This window comes from Cyrtonyx montezumae, unplaced genomic scaffold (genome assembly GCF_038088225.1).
Source record: "Cyrtonyx montezumae isolate F1298 unplaced genomic scaffold, pur_monq_1.0 scaffold_17, whole genome shotgun sequence".
In the NCBI taxonomy this organism is placed as follows: domain Eukaryota; kingdom Metazoa; phylum Chordata; class Aves; order Galliformes; family Odontophoridae; genus Cyrtonyx; species Cyrtonyx montezumae.
The window spans coordinates 6,778,368-6,804,191 of record NW_027071903.1 but is presented as its reverse complement, the minus strand read 5'-3'; the positions used below and the strand labels follow the sequence as shown (position 1 = coordinate 6,804,191).

The window sequence follows — 25,824 nt, the reverse complement described above, 5'->3', positions numbered from 1 at the left end:
TTTAAGCAGGGGGTATGCTGGCAGCACAGAACTGAATCTGCTCATTTTCTTTTCATCTGTCCAAAATGTTTCTGATTTTCAGAAGGTCAACGCATGGCATCCTGTTGATAATGGATCATCTCAGTATTTTGTACATTTCCTTTAAGCTCTTGGGCTTCCAGTCTCTGAGTAAAATTACACTGCTGTTGTGGTTATCAGAAGAGGAGAATAAAATCCTGGTCTCTCTGCTTCTACAGCAATTAGCAGAAATTACTGAACAAAAGTTTATTGAAGCCTCACATATGGGAGAATCTTTACTTTTGACTTGTCTGAACAAGCATGGACAAAATCCACAGCAAACAACAATCAGTTCAGCCTGCTGTTTTTTAAGAGTTCCATTTCACACATCTGCAACCCGAAGTTGTCATTAGTAACGACAATTAGTTCACTACCTCAGCACTGTGCTGGATATAGTAAAAGCTGAAACCATTGTGAATTTGAGAAGAAAATCTGTTCTTGCCCTAACATAAGTAACAGTAATCATCACTCTAAGAAACACCTGCAGAAATTAATACTGCCTGTAATTTTCAATCAGACTGAAAATATAAATAACAACTGACTACCTTTTGATATCCAAAAAGATATTAAAAGGGTAATTATGGATTAGCATTGCACAGACTGTGCTAACAACTTTGTAAGGACATACAATGACAGAGCATTTAAAATCGGGTTGCATCTTGCTATGCAATCAAACCCAGTTCCATATACATGCATGCTGCCTACATCCTTCTACTGCTCTCTCTCTGAAGGGAGGGAGGCAGCTGCTAATTACTAGCATGGTAATTGTTCTTTGTCATTTGTGGGTTGATAGAAGGTTTCATTTTAAAGTTCTCACATGGTCCCATTCCACAATTTTTTCACAGAAGATAAAACCCAATTATGTGGAACTTCAATCACAAGTCACAGAAGGGACCTCTGCAATTAAACATCTTTCCACTACAAAAAGAGCTAATTAAAGTGATGTCCAAGAGGTGAACCAAGCAGTCCTCTACAGAAAACGAACAAAACCTCCTGAAAAGAGGAAACACTGAGAGGTTGCTGAGAACACACTGGAACTGTTCTGCTCCTTGCCAGTAATGCAAGGATTTACCCCAACACAGCCCAAGCAGCACAACCCAACCAGCTCCAGGAGGATCCCGTGCCACTTGCACTTCCCTCCTTAGGGGGGTTCTGCCCTCAACATCTTCCCAATAGCTGGGGGGAGACGTAGAGCAGGGTGACTAGAAACAGGCAGTGTTTGCCAGGGCTGAGGTAGCTGGAGCCTTTCAGGGTGAATCTACCACATCAAAGAGCCTCTCCTAAGGCAGACAAAGTCCTGGCAGAGGTCTCCATGCTGAGGAGGTAATACTTAGCTGCTCCTGCTGAACCAAGTGCATGCATGTACATGCATTTGTGCCTTTGTGACACAGAAGATGAACAGCACTCAGGGTTTTTTTTAAAACCGATTTTTAACTTCAGATTTTAAGATTAATTCCTAATTCAGATGAATTAGGAAACTGTCTGAGACTGACTAATTTAAAACATTAACGGAGCAGCAGTACCTGTAGGTGCCTCCCAGCTCATCCCACTGATTTCAGCCAAGCCTTGGGGTAGGTCTGTGTCAGAACCATGCCTTTGTTTAACACTTTAAAAGATGTTCACATCCCTTTTCTCGCGTGTTCCAGTGACTGCAAAGACAAGACCTGGAAACTCAGATAACAAGCATGACACAGAACAATTGAAAATCTATAAACTTAAACTGAAGTCAGAAGGAAGTGTCTGGAAGTAAATTCACTGTGCAACTGCAGTATGGGAACTAAAGCCCGTGGTACTGCAGCTGTGGTAAGCTTACTGATGGAGCCGGCCAGCAGATCCACATTATGCCCTGCAGTGGAGGGAAGACTGAATGGAACTGTCTCTCTGAATCTGGCTGTTCTTCTCTGGAAAGATATTTCACCTGACTCCTCTCTGGGCACTGGGCTCCTGAAATGCAATGGCTAAACCACCCTGGCTATTAGCAGCTGCCTGACACGTGCTGTCAGCACTGGACTGAGTGGGAGGTACTTAAGTTTCTTGTGTGTTTTATGGGCTCTGACAGTGGAAGCAAACAATTACCACTGAGATGTATAGATTTTTTCTAAGGGTACCTGAAACAAAAGCTATAGACATCCACATAAAAGAAAACAACACGTGCTCTATTAAAAAACTTGCTTGGGTTCCCTTACCAAAACACTTCTGTCATTCCCTGGAGCCAAGAGCACTGACCTGGCCCTGGACCACTGCGGGTCATTCCACATCACTGCTTTTAGGAAGTTCTGGGTCACCTGAGAGGCCGCCACACACCTGGCTCAGGCAGCCAGGTCCCCTCCAGCCCCCTCTGAACAGGAGCACTTTGGTTGCTGCACAGTGCCAGCAGTTGGTAAAACAGAAATAGCTGCTGATCCATTTTTTCCTTCAACACTTCCAGCAAAACCAGATATAAAGGCAAACTAAAAAATATCAGGCACAGGACTGTCATGGTACAAAAACACTGCCCAGGCAGTATATGCCAGTCATGCAGGCACAGAAAAATAAAGGAAAAATAAACTCTTTTGTTGGGATTTCTGCCCCCCCCAGACGGGAGGAAAGGCCACCTTCATCCTCTTTTTCAGGATATTTTTCTCAGGTTTTCTAAAGTTTTAATTCCATCCTTGTGATAACAGTAAACAAACAAGAACAAAATCTTGTTGAATTGTGTAGCAGCTACGGGAAACAATGTTGTCAAACCACTTTCAGCCTACCCAATGGTGCCAACTATTACAATTATAGTAAAATAAATTGTTTTTTGATAACTGTGCAGACTGCTTAAGATTAATAGAGTGCTAGCCTCTTGACTGCTATGCAGAAATACTGGTGAAGGTTATGGAACAATTCAGCATCACTCCCAAGTCAGAAAGTAACTGTGAAGGATCCACCTGCACATTTTTGCCAGTTGCAGCGGTCATTTTCATTTACTATCCACATATACTCATGCAAAAGACTTAGAAAAACCATGCTTGAGCTGATATTCTAAATGTAAAAAGTAAATCAAGCATGAAAAAGAAAACCAAAACATTTTTTAAAGATGGTTTGCTGCAGCAGTCAGCAGCTTTCTCAAGGACATTCAAAGAGCAAAATCTATCAGGAGATGTGAAGTGGCAAATCCAGATTAGCTAAAATAATAAGTATTTCACTAAAAGGAAACACCTAACAGAAAATAAAATGATTCTGGCTATTTTCTAGTGAAATAACATGTACGTTTTATTCTCAGTTTGTTCCATTGGAGCAGAGGAGAGAGAGATAAATGAAAGATGAGAACCATAATCCATGAGAGCACTCTCAGGCTTCCTCAGATAGTGAAATTTAACATTGACAGATATGACAGGCACTCATCTCAGTCTAAGCTCTGCTTTGGAATCAGGGACAGCACTGAAAAGAATAAGGATAAAGAACTCCTATCAGTCTTAGTTGGTAAGAGGCAAAGTGTAAAAATAGCCTTCACACCCTGTAAACCAGGAAGCACAAACCACTGTAGCTGCCTTCTTGCCATTTTAAATTGTTGCTGCAAGAGCAAAGAGGAGTTAAAGTTAACCACTAACTAATACAAAATCACTCTATTTATCTGTACAGTCACACGGACCTAAGGGACACTCTGCACAACAGGCAGCACAGTGGGGACACAGCCATTCAACAGGACATGTTCTTGCTGGGGCTGGTGTGCCCAGAGGGAACCCCAAGAGCACCTCTGCAACCATAGCTGTAAACCACTGTCACAGCCAGGAGCTTCTCCAGTAGGCTGCTAGAGCAAATCTTATTGCCCTGCACCACTTGTACCAGACTGAGCATGAAGCACTGAAGATGTACCACTAAAATGCAGACAAGTCTGCAGAAGAAAGCTGACACACCAAGATGAAGTGGCTTCCTCTAGCAAGTAAGTTGTAATAGCAGCCTTGCAGTGTCAGACCAATGCCTGGGAGCTACTGGATCACGTGTCCCCTGGTCAGATCCTGTTTTCTTTGCTGCTTTTATTGATGGAATCACCACGCAAAGCAATTTGGGGTTGCTCCTTTGAAGAGAGCCACATGGAGTAATCCCCCCAAACATCACAACCACACAACCTGTCCTTACACTAGCCAAGCTCCCATCTGTTCAAAAGCTTTGTGCTGCCAGCATCATGGGGCAATGAGGAGTTACTTTGTGGTTCAATGCATCCTGGAATGTGCACACACTCTCACCACAGGGCCTTCAGTGCTATTAGGGATAGGAAAGCAACCTGCCAAGCACCCGGTACCATCCCTGCAGCACGCTGCTCTCCTCTCATTACTTCTCTCGCTGTAATATACAGCTTCCTATCACTCTCCAAACAAATAAACAATTACAAGCAGCCACTCTGACCTTAACATTATTCTCCCAAATAAAAAAGGGAACAAGTGAGAAAATGCACAGAAGAATCAAGACTTCATTTGGTAAATGATGAACAGATGGAAGACGCCACTCTAGAAACTGACAGACACATGTAGATGGTCTCTCCAGCAGTACATCCTAAAACAGCTAATAGTTCTTTTAATTAGTACCTTCAGCAGTGAGTATGTGTACTGAAATACACACAGCGTGTTCAAAAATATACACAAAATTTTTTTGTAAATACATTTTACAGATGCACTAAACCAGCTGGAATTAGGTTTTTTTTCCACATACTTCTCAAGCTAAAGAGATTTATCATTTTGCTGTACTTTAAGGGTATATTCACCATGGAGCAGTTTCATAATTAAAAGCCTTTAATTAAACAGAAGATTAATTATACATGAGATAAGCACAAATACTAAATAAACTACATCAAAGAAAATCCAGACTCTGACCTACCAAAATGACGTTATATGTAATTACAGGCACTGAGAATTACTGATTGTAGATAATTGGCTCAGCTGTCTCCTTAAAGTCAACAGACCACACATTAAATAACATCAGACAAAAAAAAAAAAACCAACACCAAACACATCAGGGCTGATTGGATTGCAGTTAAACACTTTCATTTTTATATACCTCAGTATCAATTGATTACTGGTTCAAAATCGTTTACCACTGAACACTAACACATACAGAACTCTTCTAACAAGTTTTTGAAGCTATCTTTCAAACCTCAAAATAGAAGAGATCGTTATCTAGAGATTTTTCTAATTTCCTTCCAGTTAGTCCTCAGAAATCCAGAAATACAACCAGCTTTATGTATTGTTGGCTCCTGGATATATTTCCAAGAGTACTTTAACAGGGTTTTGCTGCATTATAGGGCTGAAGTGACATGACTTATTTTTTGTAGGAAGGCTGCTTAACCAAATGAACAAAGAAAAGGCAACTCTCACACTCTCAATGTGGTAATGGATATTTTAATTGCTTTTGGGAACCCTGGCACTATTCCTCCTAGTAAATAGGGCCAGATCAGCTTTCTAGTAAAAAATGCCCTATAGTGCAGAATGTCAGAGAATGAAATAAAGCAATATGAAGCAAGTGTTATTGGCCACATGTCAAGAGATATCTTTATTCATTTCAAAAAATCCACGATTTACAGCAGCAGAAACTGCAAATGCACCTGGGGAAGAGGGGCACAACTATTCAAAAAGCTTTCACAAGAGGAATGGAAACTCTAGAAACAGCAGAAAGTGAAAAGCTTCATAAACATCTAATTGATCTCTAAAAGACAAGTGTGAATATTTTAATACACAAACACAAATTGAAGAATTTCAGTTCTCTGCACTCTGAGATTCTGGATTTGTCAAATCTGCAGAAAGGCAAGCTGTCTAACCTGCCAATGAGACAATAACTGAAAAATACCTATGGTTTCAACAAAAGCTGTCTATTTTGGGGTGTTATCTTTTCTTATAGGTCTTTGAAAGTTTCCTGAAGTTTCCTTAGAATATATATGTGAATATTTGTACACAGAATGCACATTTCTGAGAATGCTTCGGAATATATTTTTAAACTCTGCAGCCATCCACGTTACAGCAAGGTGTGGAAACTGCAGTTTTGCATTTTAGGACCTTTCTCCTTTAAGCAATAAGGCAAGGGAAACTGGTTCAAGGATGAATTTCGTACAGCAACTGAAACTTAAGTCCTATTTATAGTCTCAATAGCAGGCACCACCGTCTGCCGAGACCTCCTTCATTAGTGAAATAACCCCAGACTCCGTCAAGAAGTGTAACCTATCAAGACATATGGAAGAACAGAAGGCAATTTTAAACAGGTTTAATAGTCAGTTGCCCACTGTTGGGTTTTTTTTTTGTTTGTTTGTTTTGATTTTTTTTTTTCCAAAGACACAAGCAATCTTTTCAAAAGGTTCATGAGCACAGCAGAAGATGGCTGATGAATGGATGTCCTGGAACAACACTGTGATGGACCTCACAGACTTACAGAAGAGTTCATGCATTTGTTGTATGACATTCACACAAAACTGCTAGGCTCCTGACATTCAGAAGCACTTGTGAGCAAGCCCTGCTTCATGGAAATTTTTTTATTACCATTGACTTCCTGAGTCACTATCAGCATATATAACATGGGCAGCAAGCAAAATGAACACAAAGAGCATTAGTGAAGTCAATGGGAGAATAGGAGAATGTATGCAACACTTTTTCCCTGTTGCCTGGTGGTATACGTGAGTGCATTTTGAAACAACCTACTGAGCATGATTCTATTGTCTGCAGAAATCTAAATTCTTTAAAGGTAACACTAGTTTTCCTGTACTGCATACATTCTAAAGACATTACTTGTTTTATGAGCCAACTTTAAAATCTGATAACAAACGCTGGGGTCACATTTTTCCTCTCCTCACAGGGCATCCAGTTAGTTTGCTTGCTAACATATGAAAAATGATTGTTAAGAAACAACAGTAACTGAGGTATGACCACTATTTTCAATTTCTTTATTATGTAATACTTTGAAAACTGGGAATGTTGTATGTGAGATAAAAATAGATGGGCTTGGTGATCAAAGCCATGTTTTATAAGATGATCTAATGTAAATATTGATTTAAAAAAGGAAGCAATGTTTTTCTCACATCTAGACACATCACTTACTGTATCAATCACCAGCAGTCAACGCCTTCTATATGTGCTTGTACAGTATATTTTCTTCAACACAGAAATGTGCAGTGCTTTTGTTGACTCCTTAACAGCTTTAGTAATACCCACCACAATTGTGAGACGAGCTCCTTGTACAGGCAATATCGACTTGTAATTGCAGGCAGGATGTAATTGAACACAGCCTTTTATGAGGTTCTTAAACACTCCTACTGTAGGCTTCTAAGCATAACAAGCTTAAGGGCAATGTTTATCCATAAACACCATTTCATCGGATGCCTTCGAACAAGAACAACAGCTATTTCCTAAACCTTCTATAAATTACTAGAACACCAGAAAAATTATACTACGTGATACCATTAGGAAAATATAATCAACCATCAAATACACATCTGAAACTGATGAAGTGCCACTACCTCAAAACAAAATAATACTTAGAACAGCCTTCAAACAGCACAGTTCTCTGTTGAATCAGTGCTACTGCTTTGCCACAGCTATTGTATTGACTCCTAATACAAACAGACCTTTCCTTTCTTATTACGTTTATTGAAAGAGATCTTACCTCTCCAGCTCGTATTCTTTCATACCAGCTTTTACTGCCTTCATTACCTGTAAGATACATATTAACATGGGATGTTCTCAGCAGGAGGGAATCGTATATTTATAAATTTATAACTTATAACTGAGCATCTCCAGAGAAACCTATATTACAAAAATATAATCTGTACTTTGTTTAAATTTACATCAGTGTATGTACTTCAAAACTATATTAGATATCAAACTTTTTAATCTTTTAAAATGCCCCGCAGTTTCTAGCAATAAAGCAGGCTTAATTGACAAAGTACATCCTAATGAAGTGCAGCTCATCTAAATACTAATGCTAAATTCTGAAAGCTCTGGTGAACTTGGCAGCAAGTCCTTCTGTTTTACTTTCACGAAACATCAGCAAACAGAACTGTAAACTGGAATATGCTACAAAGGAAGATTTCCTTTTGTAGTTTTTAATCTGAATCAACAGAACACTACTAGAGTTAACACCATGTTACACCTCTGAATTTTGTTCTCAAGTTTGCTGAGAATGTGCACCAATTTTAGTCTTCTGCCCCCTTCTATGTTATGGAAGATCTACTAAACAGCAGCTCTGTGGAAGGAATTACCTCAGACAGGATGAGATTATTTAAGGATTATTCATTACAAATGACCAAGGGGAATGACTGCAAATGCCTCTATTCATAGACTCCTTACAGTATTCACTTTACAATATTTTCATGCTTCACAGTTCAGAAACGTGTAGAGCAGGGGCAAAGTCAACAGTTTAGTCAATAACCTCTTCAAATGCTTTTCACTAAGCTCCCCCTGGTCATTCCTCAGAACTCGTGGCATCTCTGAGCCACTGTACAAAGTACAGGGCTGACATCTAAGTTAACTATATCGCCAATACTGCAGCAGTGCTGAGAGCCAGGCTCTCTATTCAAGTGCTGCTGTGTCGTCAGAATGGCATGGAGAAGCACTGTGCCAAAAGGACAATACTCATCTGAGGAGCAATCTAAGGAACTTTTGCACTGCCCTCCATTGTGCATGCAAACACTCCCACAGTTTATAAGGATCTGAACTGAGTAAACTGCCAGAGCAGAACTTTCTAGAACTGCACACACAGATGCAGGCCAGAGGAAAAATCTTGATCTCTTTCTCCATTGCTGTATAGGTATTTGGACAAACAGAATGGACAGACTGCAAGCAAGTCACCTTCTGCTGAGGCTCCAGCTTTTATCCAAAATCACACTTCATATCTCACACATTGAAAATGCACCAATGAGTTCAAGGACAATGCAAGGTATATTACTGAGCTGTAATAGGAGGGATATTACCTTCTTATTTCTATCCAGTCTTTCCATTATTTTATTACTAAGCAATTCAGGGTTGCTGGGAACGTTTTCTGAGTACTACTGTTACACTAAGAGCAAAAATTATTAACAGTAAAGGATCCATTACCTCTTTATGAGCTTCACTGGAGATTTTATTGGTGTAGCGCAGAACTTCCAATTCCATGTCTGTCTTAATCACACGACTTAAAGAAAAGTAGAATGGATATTGGTTAGGTTGCAACTTCTTAGCTTAAGAATACAAAATAAAATAACCTGAAAACAATATTCATCACCTACAGTAAAATAGTATCAAGTATAGCTCAAGAATGGAGCTGTATATAAAGTTCTCATGACAGTGAAGTTTCATTGGCATTGACTCATCATTAACAAAACAGTCTTACATAGGAAAGTCACAGGCATTCCAAACATCAGCCTGTATCATTTTGAGAGGAATAAAGTGGTTCACTCAACATTTTTTCAACTTCTTCTACAGCACATTTGGAACAAAAGCAATGGATTTCTGTATTTGTCACTGCTCAACACTACAAGTAGAACATTTGTACACGCATACTTGAGTTACTTTTTAAACACAATTTGAAACTAATTTACATAATAAATTCCCAGAGCTCCAGAATTTCTAATTCAGCACAATCCCAACTCCCACCTATCTGCAATACCTTGGGGGAATAGATGGAACAAATGCTGTATCTGTTTAGTATTTAAAACCCAAACCATGAAGTTCAGAAACCACAACGGCAGTAATTACAGCCACAGCATCTACTTTCCTTCACGTATTCAGAAAACACAATAAAAAAATAACACCCTGTTCTTCATGCCTTATGAAATGCTGAACTTGCATTTATTCATGAGCCTTGTTCTGAACTCAGCTAAAAAATTTAACATTAAATTCTTATCTACTTGCACTGCTTTCTACCATTTAGCTCAAATAAAAGCAGCTATTCAGTGTGACATGAACAGGGAAGATAGTTCCTACTCTCTATTGAATACCACCTACTTTCTCGACTGCTACAGACACTGATTTCTTAGTACTTCTCATGTCCACCTCTAAAGTTACTGTAGACAAAAAACAGAACTACATCTACTAAATCTGCTGAAAATACCTGAATTGTGCTTTCCAATTCCACTCAAGCTTGCAGCAGGTATGAAGTACCATTACGTTATATTTTGAAGCTGCTACCAAGGCATCCTTTTTATTATTATTGTTATTATTAAACTTCTACTCATATTGCTGTAGAAAACTATTTGCTACGTTTCTGCTCCTGTACTTTGTTTTAATGAGTCCAGAAGAGGGTTACTCAGCCATCAGCGCCTCCAACATGAGATAAGAGCATTTCCTACAGGCAATGACTGTACTGCTGTATGGCACAGCCACTCCAACTCAAATGGAAGTTTTCTGGCAAGAGTAAAGATACCTTTTTTTAAAATGGTGATATCAAAATGCTCTAACGGAAAAACAGTACGGAAGAACAGATTAGATATGCTTAATAAACTGGAATATGACAATAATCACAACCCACAAGGAGAATGAGAAATACTAGAGAACAAGAAAATGCATACTGAGGTGACGAAATTTCACTGGAGTAGTGTAAGCTCCTCACCATGGATAAAGAAACAAACTTCTGCTTCTGATTTTTAGCTAAGACAAACAACAACAGCTCAAATATATTCATGTTAGAATGAGGTAGCAAAGGCTTAAAGATTATTTTGTTTTAAACCCAGTTATTCAGAAGACTACATGTGCTAGCAGGGTAATTTAATACTTGTTTGATGCGCCTTTACATTACTTTCAATATACAGTACACATCCCTGCTCTGCAAGCGCCTGAAATATAGGCTGTTCCATAATTCAGATGTTTCATCTCTTCATTGTGATCTGGTAGAAATACAAGTTAGTAACTGCTCAACTGCAAGTGCAAACAGGATCTGTTTTACTTGACTAGATCATAAGGCTTTGGGATCAAGGTATTTACTTTAGATCATAACTTCTCTGGAATCTATTTGCATATACAAATTCATATTTAGCCTTAGCCTTTGTATGGCACTCACCTTCTTCTGTACAAGGTCAAGCACTGAACATTTTAGAGAAAACATTTATCCATTCCAAGACCAACAGAAATCACCACCCAACTGTTGGTAGGGGAGATGGAGATCAATCAGATCCCCAAAGAAAACTCACTGGGCTCCCACGCTGACTGCACTGGTACCACTGATGGAGCTCCCAGCAGCATATTCAGGCTGCAGAAGGGTTTCTGGGCACCTTCTCTTCAATTGCAATGACAGAAAGCAATGACTCTCCCAAACTGAGTTTGAGATGTTAAGAGCCCAATGCTTTTGTTAGTACTGCAAGGTGACCCCGTGGGTGATGAGCAACTTAACAGTTTTTATTATTTTTTTCCCCCACTTCCAAGGTATTGCTAGAAAAAAGTCCTGCCTTTGTTGAGTAACATGAACTTCAACGTTATACTAAGAACAGTTCTTGGACCAGTTACACGTATTCATTAATATTTTAGCAGGAAGAAATCAATTCCAGGCTCCAGCTAATACAATTGCAAAAATGTACAGATTCAGCATGTAACAGTTCTTAGATTAACTAAGAGTGGCAAGCTACACAATGGAAACAAGGTTCATAGTAAGTCACAAAACATGGTGATCTTGAAAAAGGATGGAGTTAAAAAGGGAGGCAACAGATCTTCAACCACAAGCACTTTGTCCCTTGTCAGCACTGAAACCCTTTTATTTTTTTTGGCATTACAAGAGTAAGAGTAAAGATGCCTTTTGCAGCCCTCAGTTCTTCCTGGCTGGTTCAGAAAGCTCAGGCATATCACCTCTTGTTGAAACTTTTAACAGAACAATTCTTCCTGACAAGTATCATGAAAGACAGAGAAGTCCAGAGCTTGCTGAATTTGAAATGACGTAAATCAATGTAAGTCTATAATGCAAACAAAGGAATTTCCTACCCTAGAGAATATATCAAATAACATCCAAAAATCCACCATCCTGAAATGAAACTGTTCTTAATTCTAGAAATGTTACTGCTTTCCAAAGAAAGCATCTTGGGCAATAGTCTGAGATTCCAAGGAAATTCCTAATTTAGGAAGGCTTAATACATGGAGTCTGTCATTCAAATATTAGTTTCTCCAGATACTTAAAACCCAACTGTGTTCTTTAATGTACTTTTAACCTCAAGCAAAAGCCACCAAACTTGATGAAATACTTTAAGACACTCTTGACTGCAAGTATGAACTTTAGTTTCACTTAAAATTCTGTTTTCTTCAAAGGCAGAGGGTGCGTACCAAGTAGATCACAGAGGGGGCACGGAGTTCTGGACTGACATTTACCAAAGCAAACAACTCTACGTGTTGCTTTCGTATTGCCCATTGCTTAGTTTATCTCAGTACAACCTTAGGGTACAGACTTCACCTGAGCACATCTGAGCTTCCAGGGGAAGGATTAAGCCCCTCACCTGCACCAAAGCACACAAAGAGAAGCTCATCATGTGACACTTTGTTAACATGAATGTTACCAGGGAAGCTGACTTGGGAACAAGCTTGTATTTCTAATCCAAAACTCTCTGCAGGTGAAATTCTCTCTCTCCCTGCAGTGTACTTGTACTTAGAGATCAAAGCTTAGAAATACGACCCTTTTCATGTTCACTTTCTTGTAACTTATCTTTCACTGCTAACAAGACTAGAAGAAGAAAGGCAAGCTACAGGATGCACAATGATGTAGCTCCCCTCCCCACTCCTCAGACAGCTTGCCAAGCCACTTGGAGAAGCTGGTTCAAGCTGCCATGCCCATGACCACAAAGTGATCGAGGCTTGAAGTTCCCCATGTCTAACCAGCAAAAAGCTCACATCCTCCATCAAACCAGCCAGCTAACAGCAGCAGCCATATATCTGCCAGTAAATATGACTTTATAAAAAACTTCAAAATGACTTACACTATTTCTATTACATCTGTAAACAACACAAGATGGTATCAGGGGTCTCAGTATACGTGAACATTTTTCTAGGACTTTCCTATCAACATTCTGCAATGACAGGACCTTGCCTACCTAGACACTCATTTCATAAAGAAAACAGGTTATGCTGCAATGCAATACTGTGCTCTGGCTACTGCTGATGTACTTAATGTGTGTTTGATTTGTACGTTACAATTCTGAATTTATCTCTCTTAACCAAGGATTTGCTTTCTCATTTCTAGATAAAAACTCAAAAGGCTTGGGTAAAATTTTAATTTATTTACAGAAATTCTCTATATCATGTCTTCAGTTACTTTCCTAGATGGAAAACTAGCACACACTAGCTATGATGAAATTCTGTGGACAAAGTTGGCAAAGCCAGCCAAAAGAAGAAAACTGGTAAAACGAAATAGCTTTACAAGCTCCTAATATGCTGTCACGCACACTAATTTTTACTATTCAAGACAGGCTGCAGTAGAATTCTCCTAGAATTAAAAAGTACAGCTACATGAATAATAATTCAGCAAAATTAATGAAGTTAAAATAAATCCTAGGGAAGTAATAACACCTTATTAAATATTATATGTTTGGACTTAGTTTTCACCTACCTTTGATATTCATTGCTAGAATACTAATCATCCTCAGTTCTTCTCTTACACATACAAATTTACATTTCTGTAAATGTGACTTAGTTCCAAACACATCCTATTACAACTTTTATCCAGACTCTAGGCTGAAGGAACATTACACAAATTCTTAACTACTCAATGCTGTTAACTTCATCGTATTTTTACTTTTGACCCTCATTTCCAGCCCATGATGTAAAACCAGCCTAAACTTAAAACATATCATTCACTAACTAGGAGGTTCTGCCAAGTGAACGTCTCTGAAGCAGCAGTTCCAAATATATTCATGTTCAACTACTAAAACAGAAAGACTTTATGCTACTCACCATTCTGCAATTTCAGGGTGAAGGACTTTGTTGTTCACATTAAATCTGAAAAAGGAAAAAAAAAATACACATATCAACAAGCAGCTGGGCACACAAAAGCAGAGACTGCAGAGTTCTTGTTTTAAAAAAAGTGTGCCTCCTTTGAGGCTGTGAAAACTTGCAAATGCAAATCACAGAACAGCTCGGGTTGGAATTGACCTGAAGGATCATCAAGTTCCAGCTCCCAGCTGTGTGCAGGGTTGCCAACCACTAGATCAAGCAACAGCTCAGGCTGCCCAGTACCTCGTCCAGCTCAGCCTTAAACACATCCAGAGACTGTGCATCTACCATCTCCCTGGGCAACCTTGCTCCAGCACCTCACCACCCTCTTGGTGAAAAATTCACCTAATCTTAATCTTCCCTCCATTAGCTTATAATCATTCTCCCTTGTCCTGTAACTCTGTTATAAGTTCATTTTCCTCCCATTTATAATCGCCCTTTCAATACTGGAGACCTCATTATGGTCTTCCCAAATATTAGATTTGAAGCGTGTGTGGATCAGAACAGATCACAGAAGAGAAAGCACACACTCATCTTTGCTGGGCAAGAAGATCATGTTGAAATGCATGAGATTAAACCAGGTATGCTCTTCTAAGAATGTGCAGAAAGCAGAATTACAATAGTACCTTCAGGATGTACTTAGTAAATGTACCTCTAACAAAGGTACAATTTTAAATTACCAATTCACTGCTATGAATGTGGGTTGGACCAGATAAATCTTCAGAGATCCCTCCCAGCCAAAATGGTTCTGAGATTTGAACTCTGCTTCCCAAACACTCTTCAGTGAATTTAAGTACATTAAATTTCTAATTTCATTATTAAATTAATTATCATTTAGAGGAAGACTGAAAAAAAAAAAGAACCTCTTCTCATCTGTTGTTATCTACTGAGAAGGCAAAACTTCCATTTCACCTCAGCCCCAGAAACTTTCTTACATTCATTTTCTGCATTAGCAATTCACATCTCCTTGGAACTGTTTTGAGGCTCTCTAAACAATAACATTACAGTGGCCAATGGAGTAAGAATTTGAGTAATTAAGTGGAACGCAAATGGATTTTCAAGCATTGTTCAAGGATTTTTTCGCTTGCAATTTAAACGTCTGAGGAGTGTTCTGCATCAAAGATACTTTTGTCTGCCTCAGGACCATTGGCTCTTCAGTTAGGGAATTTAAGAGAATTTAAATGCTCCAAGGCTCCCAACAGACCTTCAGAAAAAATGTTGGAAGGCAGCAATTAATTTTCACGCAACTTTGGAAGGAAAAAAATAAATCTACTTCAGGTTAATGGCCATTTGTAATACCTCAGAAGGGACTAACCAAAGGACAAATCCAATTTAAAAAAATATTTAGAAGCCATTTCTAAATGCACCAGTGTCTTCTTGCATCCTGAGATAGCAGGAGGAAAAAACTTGTCTCTTTTTCAAGAACACATGCTCATAAACCTATAAAATCCTAACGAGGTGAAGGTTAATAGCTTTGTGTTCCAACTCCAAGACAGAAAACAACAACTTATTGAAACATTCAACAAGGACAGGCTGTACAGTATTCAATACTACATGTATCAGTTACAAACCACTGGAAAACCAACACAATACAAAAACTGTAAGTCCCAGAATACTGCATCATTACACAATAATGTTTGTCACCTGGAAACAAGAAACTCTTGTAATATCAAAAAAGCCACATGTGGATTTAACCATTTCCATCCAACAGCTTCTATCTAGCTAGTCCAATGTAGGAATAGTTCTGGAATGGAATAACCCATTCAACACAAATTCATACATGGGAGAACATCTAAATGACGCAGTATACATAGGTCTAGAAAAAATACTAGAAAACCCACAAATGCCTGAGCTCCCTACTACCTGGCTGGAAAGTGTACGAGTGAGCAGCACCACAGAAAGCAGCTAAACAAGCCACATTCTAAAAGCCACTGGCTAAACAGTTACGTTCAAGGAGAAGAACATGTCACCACTAACCAGAGCACACAGATACTGATTAATTCATACAGTTTCTGCAGAAATTTATGCATAAAATAATTCTACCTGATCTTTTAAGCAAGTTCAGATCTGCTAGACAATAATCAACTTACTCATAAAAACCACGGACTGCCCTAATGCTAAGAGGATCATGTAGAGCAATCCAATTCTACGTTTTACTGCAATCTGCAAATTGAGAATACTCAATGATGAGATATGTGGTCTCGAAGAAGAAAACAAATTGACATTTTGCTATTGTTGCAATCTAACGTGTGTTAATGCTGCCATTTAATCAACACAGAACTAAAAAATATTACAGTGAATGGCACATTCAAATTGATTTCATACTCAGTTGTCCTTTAACATGCAAGACAATGTCATTAGTTAAAAAAAACAACAAAAGGATAATGAATACTGACTTCTTTTTGTCAGTTAACAGAATGTGTATACAGTGACATCTAAAACATTCATACGTGTTAAAATTGTCTTAAATATTTCTTATAATGGCTGACTTTGATACACAAAAACAAATCAGACTTAGCCCAGCATTCAGTTGGTTTTCACTATCTAAAGTAAGCAATATGCCTGCTTTTCATTATATATATATATTTATGTAAGTACATACTTTTTTTTTTTTAAAGAACTCTTAAATGTATGACATACTTTGCTATCCAAAAGAACTCTATATGCAAACTAATGGAAACAACTGTGACATGATTTGCTATGATGGGTTCTATTATCTGCATACAAACAAGTTGGATCTTTTCTAGCAGAACAAAAACAACTTGAGTGATACTCTAGGTGAGAATTGAAATAACCCATGACCACAGCAGCCATTTTTCTTCAAATGACTATTTAGTAGAGTGGGAAAGTAATCAAACAGTTTAGATAAATGTGTTCCAGAAGAAGTTTAAAAGGTGTAAAAAGTAACATTAAAAAGGCAAGAAAAAGGTGGCTTCTGACAGAAGCAGAACAGCCTTCAGAAAGAGGAAGATTTGGCCTGTGAAGAAATGATACATTTATTCCTATTACTATCCATGGGGGGGGAAGAAAAAAAATCTACACTTGAGCACAGACAGTCCAGGAGAAATAAAGACAAACAGGAGCAGCAGAAGCACAGAAAGATTGTAGCAAGATGCATCTTGAGGAGGTAGCCAGAAAATGGAAACAAACACAGGAATGAAACACAACTTAATGGCTGAACCTGAGGCCGGCCAAGGCAAGGTGCAGTCACTGCCAGACACAAAGTAGCACAGCCTAGAAGAATACCCCCTTTGGTACAAGCTCAACTAGGAAGAAATCAATGCATTAGAAATACACAAGTTTCAATAAAGGAAACACTCAATACAAGAGAAGGGAACAAAGTGAAGAGCATAATAAATGCTAGAGTATGTGTCAAAAACAAACAAAAGCAAAATCGTCACCGGGCAGCTCACCCCTCCTCCCCGCCCCAGTCAGCCAGGCTCCACCTCGCACAGCCCACGGCCCATTGCCCCGACAGAGCGGCAGCCCCGAGAAGATGGAGTTAGGAGCTGGGAATGAGAAGGCTGGAGTGACAAGTGGCTCGAGGGCACGGCGTATGTCAGAAGAGGTGAGATGGAGTGGATTTCCAACATATTCAGCAACAAAATCAACAAGTGCTCTTTCACACTGAGGTAAAGTAGGAGAGAGGAAGACAATAACCAGATCTGTCAAAGGCAGCAGAAGGAAAAATCTGATGCCCGAGGATGGAGAGGGTGAACATATCCTCATTCTCTAAGGAATGGCCTGCTGAACTGCGAGAAAGCTCCCTGAAAAGCATAGCAGTACTCCAGTCAGAGCAAAACAAGTCTGCGTTTCCCACAAACCAGTGAGAAAATATCATTCATCCCTTCAAGTGCTTTGGGATACACACTACATCAATATCTCAGGTCAAGTGTCAAATGAAATGGCTTCCGACCTTAATGTTGACTAGTAATGCAACACGTTAATTACTAAGCTCAAGTGCTTCAGTGAAATTCAGGAGCAAAAAGGAATTTCTGAAGACCTTTGAATATCATTCCTATAAATAGTTGCTTTGGGGTTCTCAAGTGTTTGTATTTCACATGGAGATTTCTCAGATAAAACTGAAGGCATCTCTCCACATCAGTTCTGGAGTTCATCTGCACATGGATAGTATAAGATAAATGAGCACCTACTTGATCAAAGCAATAGAAAGGGCATCAAATATTCATTCAAAATGGCTTGATTATGTTTTGAAGTAGTTCAGATTTTACTGACTGGGCAGCAAAAGATATTTAAATGTCTGCCACCATGGTCCCACATCATCAAAATCATTCAGCTTCCATTTTAGGTTGTGGAGGGGAAAACAAAGTAATTATCGTATCAGATTTCAGCTCACATGACACAGAAAACACTATTGGAGGACAACACATGCAATCTGACAACAGAAATGACTGCTCAGAATTGTAATACATTCCATGTACTGCAATTATCATAGCAGAATTAATATGCTATGGACAGAGGTGGATGGAGAAAAATACAGCAGGGTCACTGCAAGTCAGGGATTACAAGGAAAGCCACCTACTCAACATCTCAGCACAAGTGTGCTCCTTTCAGCATGTTATTCAATGAGAAGTTTGTTTCTTTTTTGCCATACACTTGAGATAAAATGGAAAATGATTTCATTTTAGAATGTTAAAACAAAGAAACAAACAAAAAAACAGTTGCATTTCCTACAAAATCTAGGTCATCATCCTTGCTTCCCAGAGCAGCCTGCAATGCATTTTTATTAAACAGACTTTCAAAATACTTCAGGTAGGAGGACACGAGCTCCACTAGTAGCCAAACTTCATAAAAATACAGAATCAAGGGACACTAAAAGGACACATCAAGGCAGAAAGGTGATGTTATTTTGCACTTGCTGTAACTTCTCAGAAAAATGTACATACCAGAATTCCTAATATCTACCTTGAGGAACTCATTAGAGAAAGAAGCTACTCATAAAAACCCCTTTTTCTGAAATCTGGAAATTGAGTACTCCATCTCTAAAAGTGGGAACGGAAGTCAGAATGGCTCTGTCAGGTTGTAGTTACTTAGACTGAACACCAAGGAAGAAATACATAGCATCATCTCAGTTGCAAAAGATCTCCAACCTCTCTCCCCTCCCCCCACCTATATTTCAAATCACTAGAAGCATGCCAGAAGTTCCATTTGCCATTCAACATCTTGCCATTAAGAAAAACATAATGTAATGTGAAATATAAGATGAATTCAATATGACCATGAAACAAGATATAAAAAATCTTTACTTACTGGCTAATTCCCTCAAAGGAAGCTTCTTTGGAGATACTTCCACTATCAGTGTTAACACCACGCTGGAAGGAAAACAAAATGAAATGACCGTGATTCTGAGCCAAATACGTTTAAACTTTAGATCATGCAGATAGCCTAACAGCAGAAAATCACCAGGAAAACTGATATGTATACTTGAATCACTATTACAAAAAAAGAAAAACAAATAAACGAACAAACAAAGAAGAACAACCCAGCCAATTTGCTTAAATGCAGACCAATGTAAGAAATTATCTGTTTCAAAGGAAACCAGCATATAACTTGGATTGGGATACAGTGCTTAGCAAAATGGCAGGCTTGGATTTCCAGTTCCCTTTAGTTTTGAGCTGCAAGACCTATATAATAACAAAGGGCAAGAGAATAACAACCAAACAAGGCTTCCTCTAAAGTAGTTTAATTTAAAAAGAAATGATTCTGCACTGCCTTGGCAATGCTTACTATTTAAATCTGCATGCTGCTCCCCCCCTATAGTTTTCCATTCAAGCAAGTAGCATAAGCATGATGATTTTGGCTGCTACACAGCAGATGAACACTTGCAACATGCATATGGGAAACCCTGTGGAGCAGCAGTACAGTTCTGTATTTAGAATGAAACCACAGGATGAGAGGACCAAGTCTCCCTTCAGCCAACATTAAGAGAGGTGCTTTTTCCTTCTCTATAAATTTCATTATAGCAGTGGGAGGAATGTGAAAGCATCATGGTTCCACTCCCTCAGCCAAAAATTTTGTGAAAATTCTCCAGTTACAATGGACTACTCACAGAGAGACAACTAATTAACAACCTGACATGTGGAAGTGCACATAAGGAGCCCAAGATGGACAAATGTGCCTTTTTTCAGTCATTTCTCTGAAACAACATGAAAGAAAGCTACTGATCATTTCATCTTATATATACATATACATAAGCAATGAAAGAAAGGAGACTGTATTTTGAACCAAAACACAATGGATAAAGGGAAAGCTCAACGGCAGCAAGTTATTTCTTACATAGACTGGAGACAACAAATGAGATACTGTTAACGGTGAGACAGGTCTACAAAGTATCTGTCAAGGAAAGAAGCTGGGAAAGAGGTAACAGGGAAGAAGCAGCTTGCAGGCCTTATCTCCACTTGCTCGTCTTACTTTCAGAGCAAGCACCAGTTGGCAGGCATTTCATCACATCCCCCTTGTAGAATTTGTTTTTACCAACCCATTCAATGAATGTTTACTGAATTCCCACAGAAAAGCCCAACGTGGCCAGAGCAGCATTAGAAAAACATGGAATTCAGAGTCATTCCTCAAAGGCTGGGGGACAGCAAGGCTGACACTTGGCAAGCTTGTCATGTTTCACCAGAAAACAGACAAAGCTTTTTAGAGTATAGGCTGGAAGGCCACAAGTCAGAAAACATAAGTTCATGGTGGATCCAGAAGAAGGTTCAAAACAGATGGCCTCAAAATTCACTAGGACAAGGAAGAAAAGATACAGAGGGAATGCCAGAGAAATACTTAACGATGTGATCCCTGCATTGCAGGTAATTAGTAGTTACTGTTCAGAACAGTATTACTCACCAAAGTAAGCAGCACAGAAGGTTTCTTAGAAGCCAAGACACTGGATATCTAAAAAGAAGTTTTAGACTGCTGTCATTTTTAAGTTTTTCTTCCTCAAAATCACACTGATAGCATTTGCTGAGTAAAGACTGACATAGCTGTTCTTCTGATACTTCTCATATATTGTACCAATACATGACACTTGCAGTAAGAGTCAGTAGATGACAAAATATTTAGAGAACAGATGCAGTGCTTATGCTCCTGGTACCTTTCAAATAACCTTCAGATACAGTTACAATTTGTGTAAGTCATTATTTGGAAGACAGAGCAAATAGGAGTAGAAAAGGTGTAATTTGACACAGAAACAAGGAATAACAGAATACTCTGTATCCTCAATGCAATACTGCATATACAACATGTCAAAATGCACTAAAACTCTTATTCTTACCAAGTCATATTCTACTGATGCATACTTCTAACAGGTTCACTCAGCATTTATAAACCTAGACTAAAACATGTCTTTCCCTAACACAGGATGAGATTAGTGTCTTTGAATTCTCAACACTGCTCCATTTTACGCCACCAAAACAAGAATCCAAACAAAAACACAAAAACAGTTCAAAAATGCCAAACCATTACTCTATTAAAAAAATTATTCCAATCAGAAAATAACTCATTCTCATTCACTTAGCATTCTTTCCCCTTCAGTGTTCCCCACCACACCATTAGCAACACAAAAACTGGGTCTCTTTAAGGAAAAATACTGAAGTTTTAGGTTTGTTTCCAAGACTAGCCAGCTTCAACAGTCTTATCTCCTCAAATGTCAGAGAACTGCTGAGGAATATGCAGTACTCACTAGGTAACTAACTTGGCCTCTTCTCCAGAGGAAAAAAAATATATTTAAATGCACAAAAAGATAAGATCTGAAATAATGTACGGCAGTCCTACTAAACAGATATGCAGATACCTTCAACATTTGCTGTTCTGCTATTTTTAAAACCAAAAGATGCTCAGTATATATTAAAACTCTTTGAACTTAATGGTTCTCATTTTTTCATTCATAGAATATTATCAATATTTTTAAACATTTTGTCTTTTGGTTGCAACTATGTATAGACAGTCATACTGCTTCATTTTTATTTCTAAAAGGTTAAGAAAAAAAAAGAAAAAAATTGATTCCTGCCCTAATCCTAAAAGAATAAAATCCTTGGGATTGTAAAGAACTGGGCTTTCAAAGCTGCTACAGAAAGGTGGGCAGTGAATTACATACCTCTTAAGGCTATGAACAGATGACATAATTCCATACAGCACAGTTCTACCAACTTTAGAACGGCTTAGCAGCATACTAATCATAGTAATAAAATAGAGCATATTGCAGTGAGATATAAAAATAACATTTCCATATTTTATTTCTTTTCAAAATGAAATGTGAGGATTACATACTTATACAGATGGGTTATTTGTTGACATAAAATCGTCCTCTAAAAATGCCCTTAGTATCCTGATGGTGGAAAACCATTTCCTTGGCAAATTAGGCAAAAGCAAAGACAGAACCTTTGATAATAAAGCAGTTACACTGCAGGCTACAGCTGCTTCTAACTTTGATCTGTGTAACCCAGGTGAAAAAAAGGCCTATAAACTGGGAAAAGCTACTAACTTACCAGTCCACCTAGTGAATTCCTTTTCTCATCAACAAGCTGTCTAAGCACTTGTTGATGGAAAACAACCAAAGCGACCCAAAATAAATGTTGCAGAGTTCTGGGTTTGTTCGTTTTCAAGTAAGAAATGCATTTTCCATTTGCCAATTCCACTGTATGACAGAAAAGCGTCTACACTACATGCAATTCCAAACTGCATCACCAAGTAATTTCTGCACAGCTTCCTCCACCTCAACTTCAAACTACATTTCATAACTGGACTCATTATGAAAATGAAATGAAGCATCCCCACAGCTGATCAGAGCAAAACTTTGTGTCTTGTGAGTTACAGTTTGTATACTACAGGGTACAGAATATCAGATTCTTCTCTTTCAAGCTGCTCTCCATGAAAATCAGCCATAGAGCTTGGCAGGAATATTGCCTTCATCCTGCTGAGCATTCCTACCTGACAAAAAAAACAACAACAAAAAAACCGAAAAGAAACAAAAATAACAAAACCTGGCCATGTGCTTATGTATATAAACATCTGCTCAAAAATAAAATGAGAAACCTGATCAAGGAAGTTTCACTTGCATTTAAAATTAAGAATATAGATGTTTATTCTAATATTAGAATGATTCAACATAAATTAAGAGGAGAGCTGGGACACGTGATCTTACTGACAGCAATCTCCTTCAAATCTTAAAGGCGTTGAAAAAAATGTATTTAGCAAATGTTTCTGTTGGACAAACATACAGACTGACAGTTTGCATGAAGCCCACAACATGCTTGTGAGATAGTCTTTGGATTAAGACCACGGAGTTCAGCCCAAACTGGCAGCCCCTTTTCTTTTTTTTTTTTTTCAATTTTAAAAGGTATGTATGATTTTTAAGAACGACGGACACTTCCCAGAAATTTAAAACAAAAAACAAAAAAACCAACAAGCCATGCTCTCGCCAAGTTAGGAGATATCTAGTAAGCAGTGGAGCAAAATCATTGCCATGTAACAATTCTGCACTCTCAGATAAATATTCAGGCATACAGCCAACTCACCTCGTTCACATAGTGGACTTCATCCACAGCATACTTTTTCTTGAAGTGTTCAGGGGGGTGAATCCTTTGGAAAACAGAAAGAAACATTTGGATTTAATTTTACTGTTGCATTTAGTAGTTCAAGGCCACAGACAAAAAAAAAAAAAAAAAGCACTCCACTATCACAACAGTGGTAACAGATACAAGGCATATTTCAATAATCTTATCCTTGATTCAATTTCTCAAAAGAGTAGATTGCAGATAAAGTTGCCATTGCTATAAAATCACCATGCGTTAACCCTGTCTATGCTTGATACTCCGATTCCAACCAGCTCCTCCTGAATTACAGGTTGTTTTCACTGTTGTTTTTTCACCCACCTATTCACTCTAAATAAGACAATTTTGTTAGAAGAGTTTTACCATGCTATTTGTTTACAATCTTCCAACCCACCAGATGGTGGAAGGATGCTGAAATAGCAACAGGCCAGCTTGCTTTGTGTTGTAGTTGAAGAACTAACAAAATATTCACCTTGTGCTCTGGCACACAAAAACTGCAGGAGCCTCTTCCCTGATGCACACCCACCAACACGATCAGGAGGCAGTCTGAGGACCACCAGGAAGTGCTCAGCAGCCTTTGTTCCCCAGGATCCCAGAGCTCCAGGCACATGTGACTTTAATATCCCAGAAACATCGTGAACAGATTTATCACTTTCCATTTTTATTCTCTTTTACAGTTTCAACCAATTCGTCTGGTATCAGAAGGATCCCAACTGTAAAACCAGCTAATTTACAGCCAGTTTATGGTACTCTGTATGCTATAGAGAAATACTTATGAAGTGCTATTTGCAATTACCTGTGAAGTTTGAATCTGAGAACTGTTTCTTGTAAATCAATTAGGTAAAAGTATGCCCACAGATGTGCTAGACTTCATTCACTTCATTTAATACTGTTTATGTAAGAATAGGTCTCACTTCCATGATAATAAAACTTTTTTACCAAATGTTTTTAAACTACTTTTCTTAGTTTGTTGCTTCCTCTAATTACACACTCTATAATAAACTGCTACTGGTTTATTTCTTTATGTTTAATATTAAAGCATTATTGATTTCATTCCAGCTGTAATCCCTCCAATGTCTCTTCTTATGAGCAATATCGTTATTTCAAGGAACACAAGTAGCTCATCATCCTTTCAAGGCTGAGAAATTTTTCTGTACTTTGAGACAAAAACAACTTCCCACGCTTCTCTGAACTTCTGTTTATTCAGCCAGGTCATCCTTCAGTTACTGATGACTGCTGCACCTAATGATACACAACCAAGTTTCCCAGATACATACCTCCTTTCTGGTCTTGCAGCCTCAAAGCAGAAGCCAGCAAACTTTTAGTAAGAACCACAGAGATTTCTCAGCTCCTCACTGAAGCACTCAAGGCTCTGCCTCATTTCTCTCTTCACCCATTTAGCACCTCTGACTAGACGGTAAAACGAATTCACATACACTTCCTACAGACTGCCGTCCTCCACTCATCCCATGGGAGCCATGATCCTTCAGCAATGAAGGCACATCTCCCCATGGGTTACTGGGAAGATTTCTGCTAAGAGCCACCCTTTTGCAGAACTAGACAGGCAGAATGAAGAAATGCACATGGAAGTCTGCACTTACATAAAAAAACCTCTGTACTGTCACACAGAAAAGCAGGGAAGAAGGCAAAACAAAAGTTTGGGGAGAAAAGGGGGCAAAGATGATACTCTGGGACTTCCCTGTGTTCTGTTTCATCCCATGTGCCACTTTCTGTCTCAACACTGTGACACCTTGCTATCTCTTCCACGTAGTTTAGTTTCTAAAACCTCCTCCACTCCTTTCTTTCTCTACAGAGCTCAAGTTGCACATGGGCATGCCCTGCTCAAAGGCAATTCCTACCAGGGTGACTGTAATGATGAGCAACATGTCAGTTCCCAGCTGGGTGGGAATCTAAGAAAAACCCTTATGCATATCACCATAAAAATGAACCTGTGCAGCTTCTTTGCAAAGGCAAGGACCAGTATTCATTTTCACACAATTTAAATGCAAAATAGGTTTAAGTTTATTGACAACCACTATTACAGGGGATTATGCCTTCTGCAGAATGGTCATTGGCCTCATGAAAAATCAGAGGCGATAGTCGATTTTGATAATTTCAAGTATATTTGATGCTTTAAAAGATGAGGAGCACTTGCCTCTACAGATGACTTTCAGGCAGGTAGAATAAGTTAATTTGTTACAATTTTTCCTTTTGGTTTTGTCTTTTGTAACACCGCTGCGGGCTGCCAGTTTCAAAATTCTGATTAATCACCGCTGAGACTACAAGCAAAAACTCCCCAGCAAGTCATAAATTAATTA

At 38.6% G+C, this 25,824-nt stretch overlaps 1 protein-coding gene across 2 annotated transcripts in view; it reads right to left on the bottom strand.

The window, feature by feature from the left end:
• The window catches only part of PEPD (peptidase D), a 117,985-nt gene that overhangs the window by 77,254 nt on the left and 14,907 nt on the right, over positions 1–25,824 (bottom strand). For both annotated transcript variants that reach the window (XM_065733172.1, XM_065733173.1), the window contains 6 exons: positions 23,471–23,534; positions 20,802–20,849; positions 19,215–19,276; positions 13,905–13,949; positions 9,099–9,174; positions 7,669–7,715 (listed from right to left, as the gene is read on the bottom strand). In XM_065733172.1, the coding sequence (XP_065589244.1) occupies positions 7,669–7,715; positions 9,099–9,174; positions 13,905–13,949; positions 19,215–19,276; positions 20,802–20,849; positions 23,471–23,534 (342 nt within the window). The remainder of the gene's footprint in view (positions 1–7,668; positions 7,716–9,098; positions 9,175–13,904; positions 13,950–19,214; positions 19,277–20,801; positions 20,850–23,470; positions 23,535–25,824) is intronic.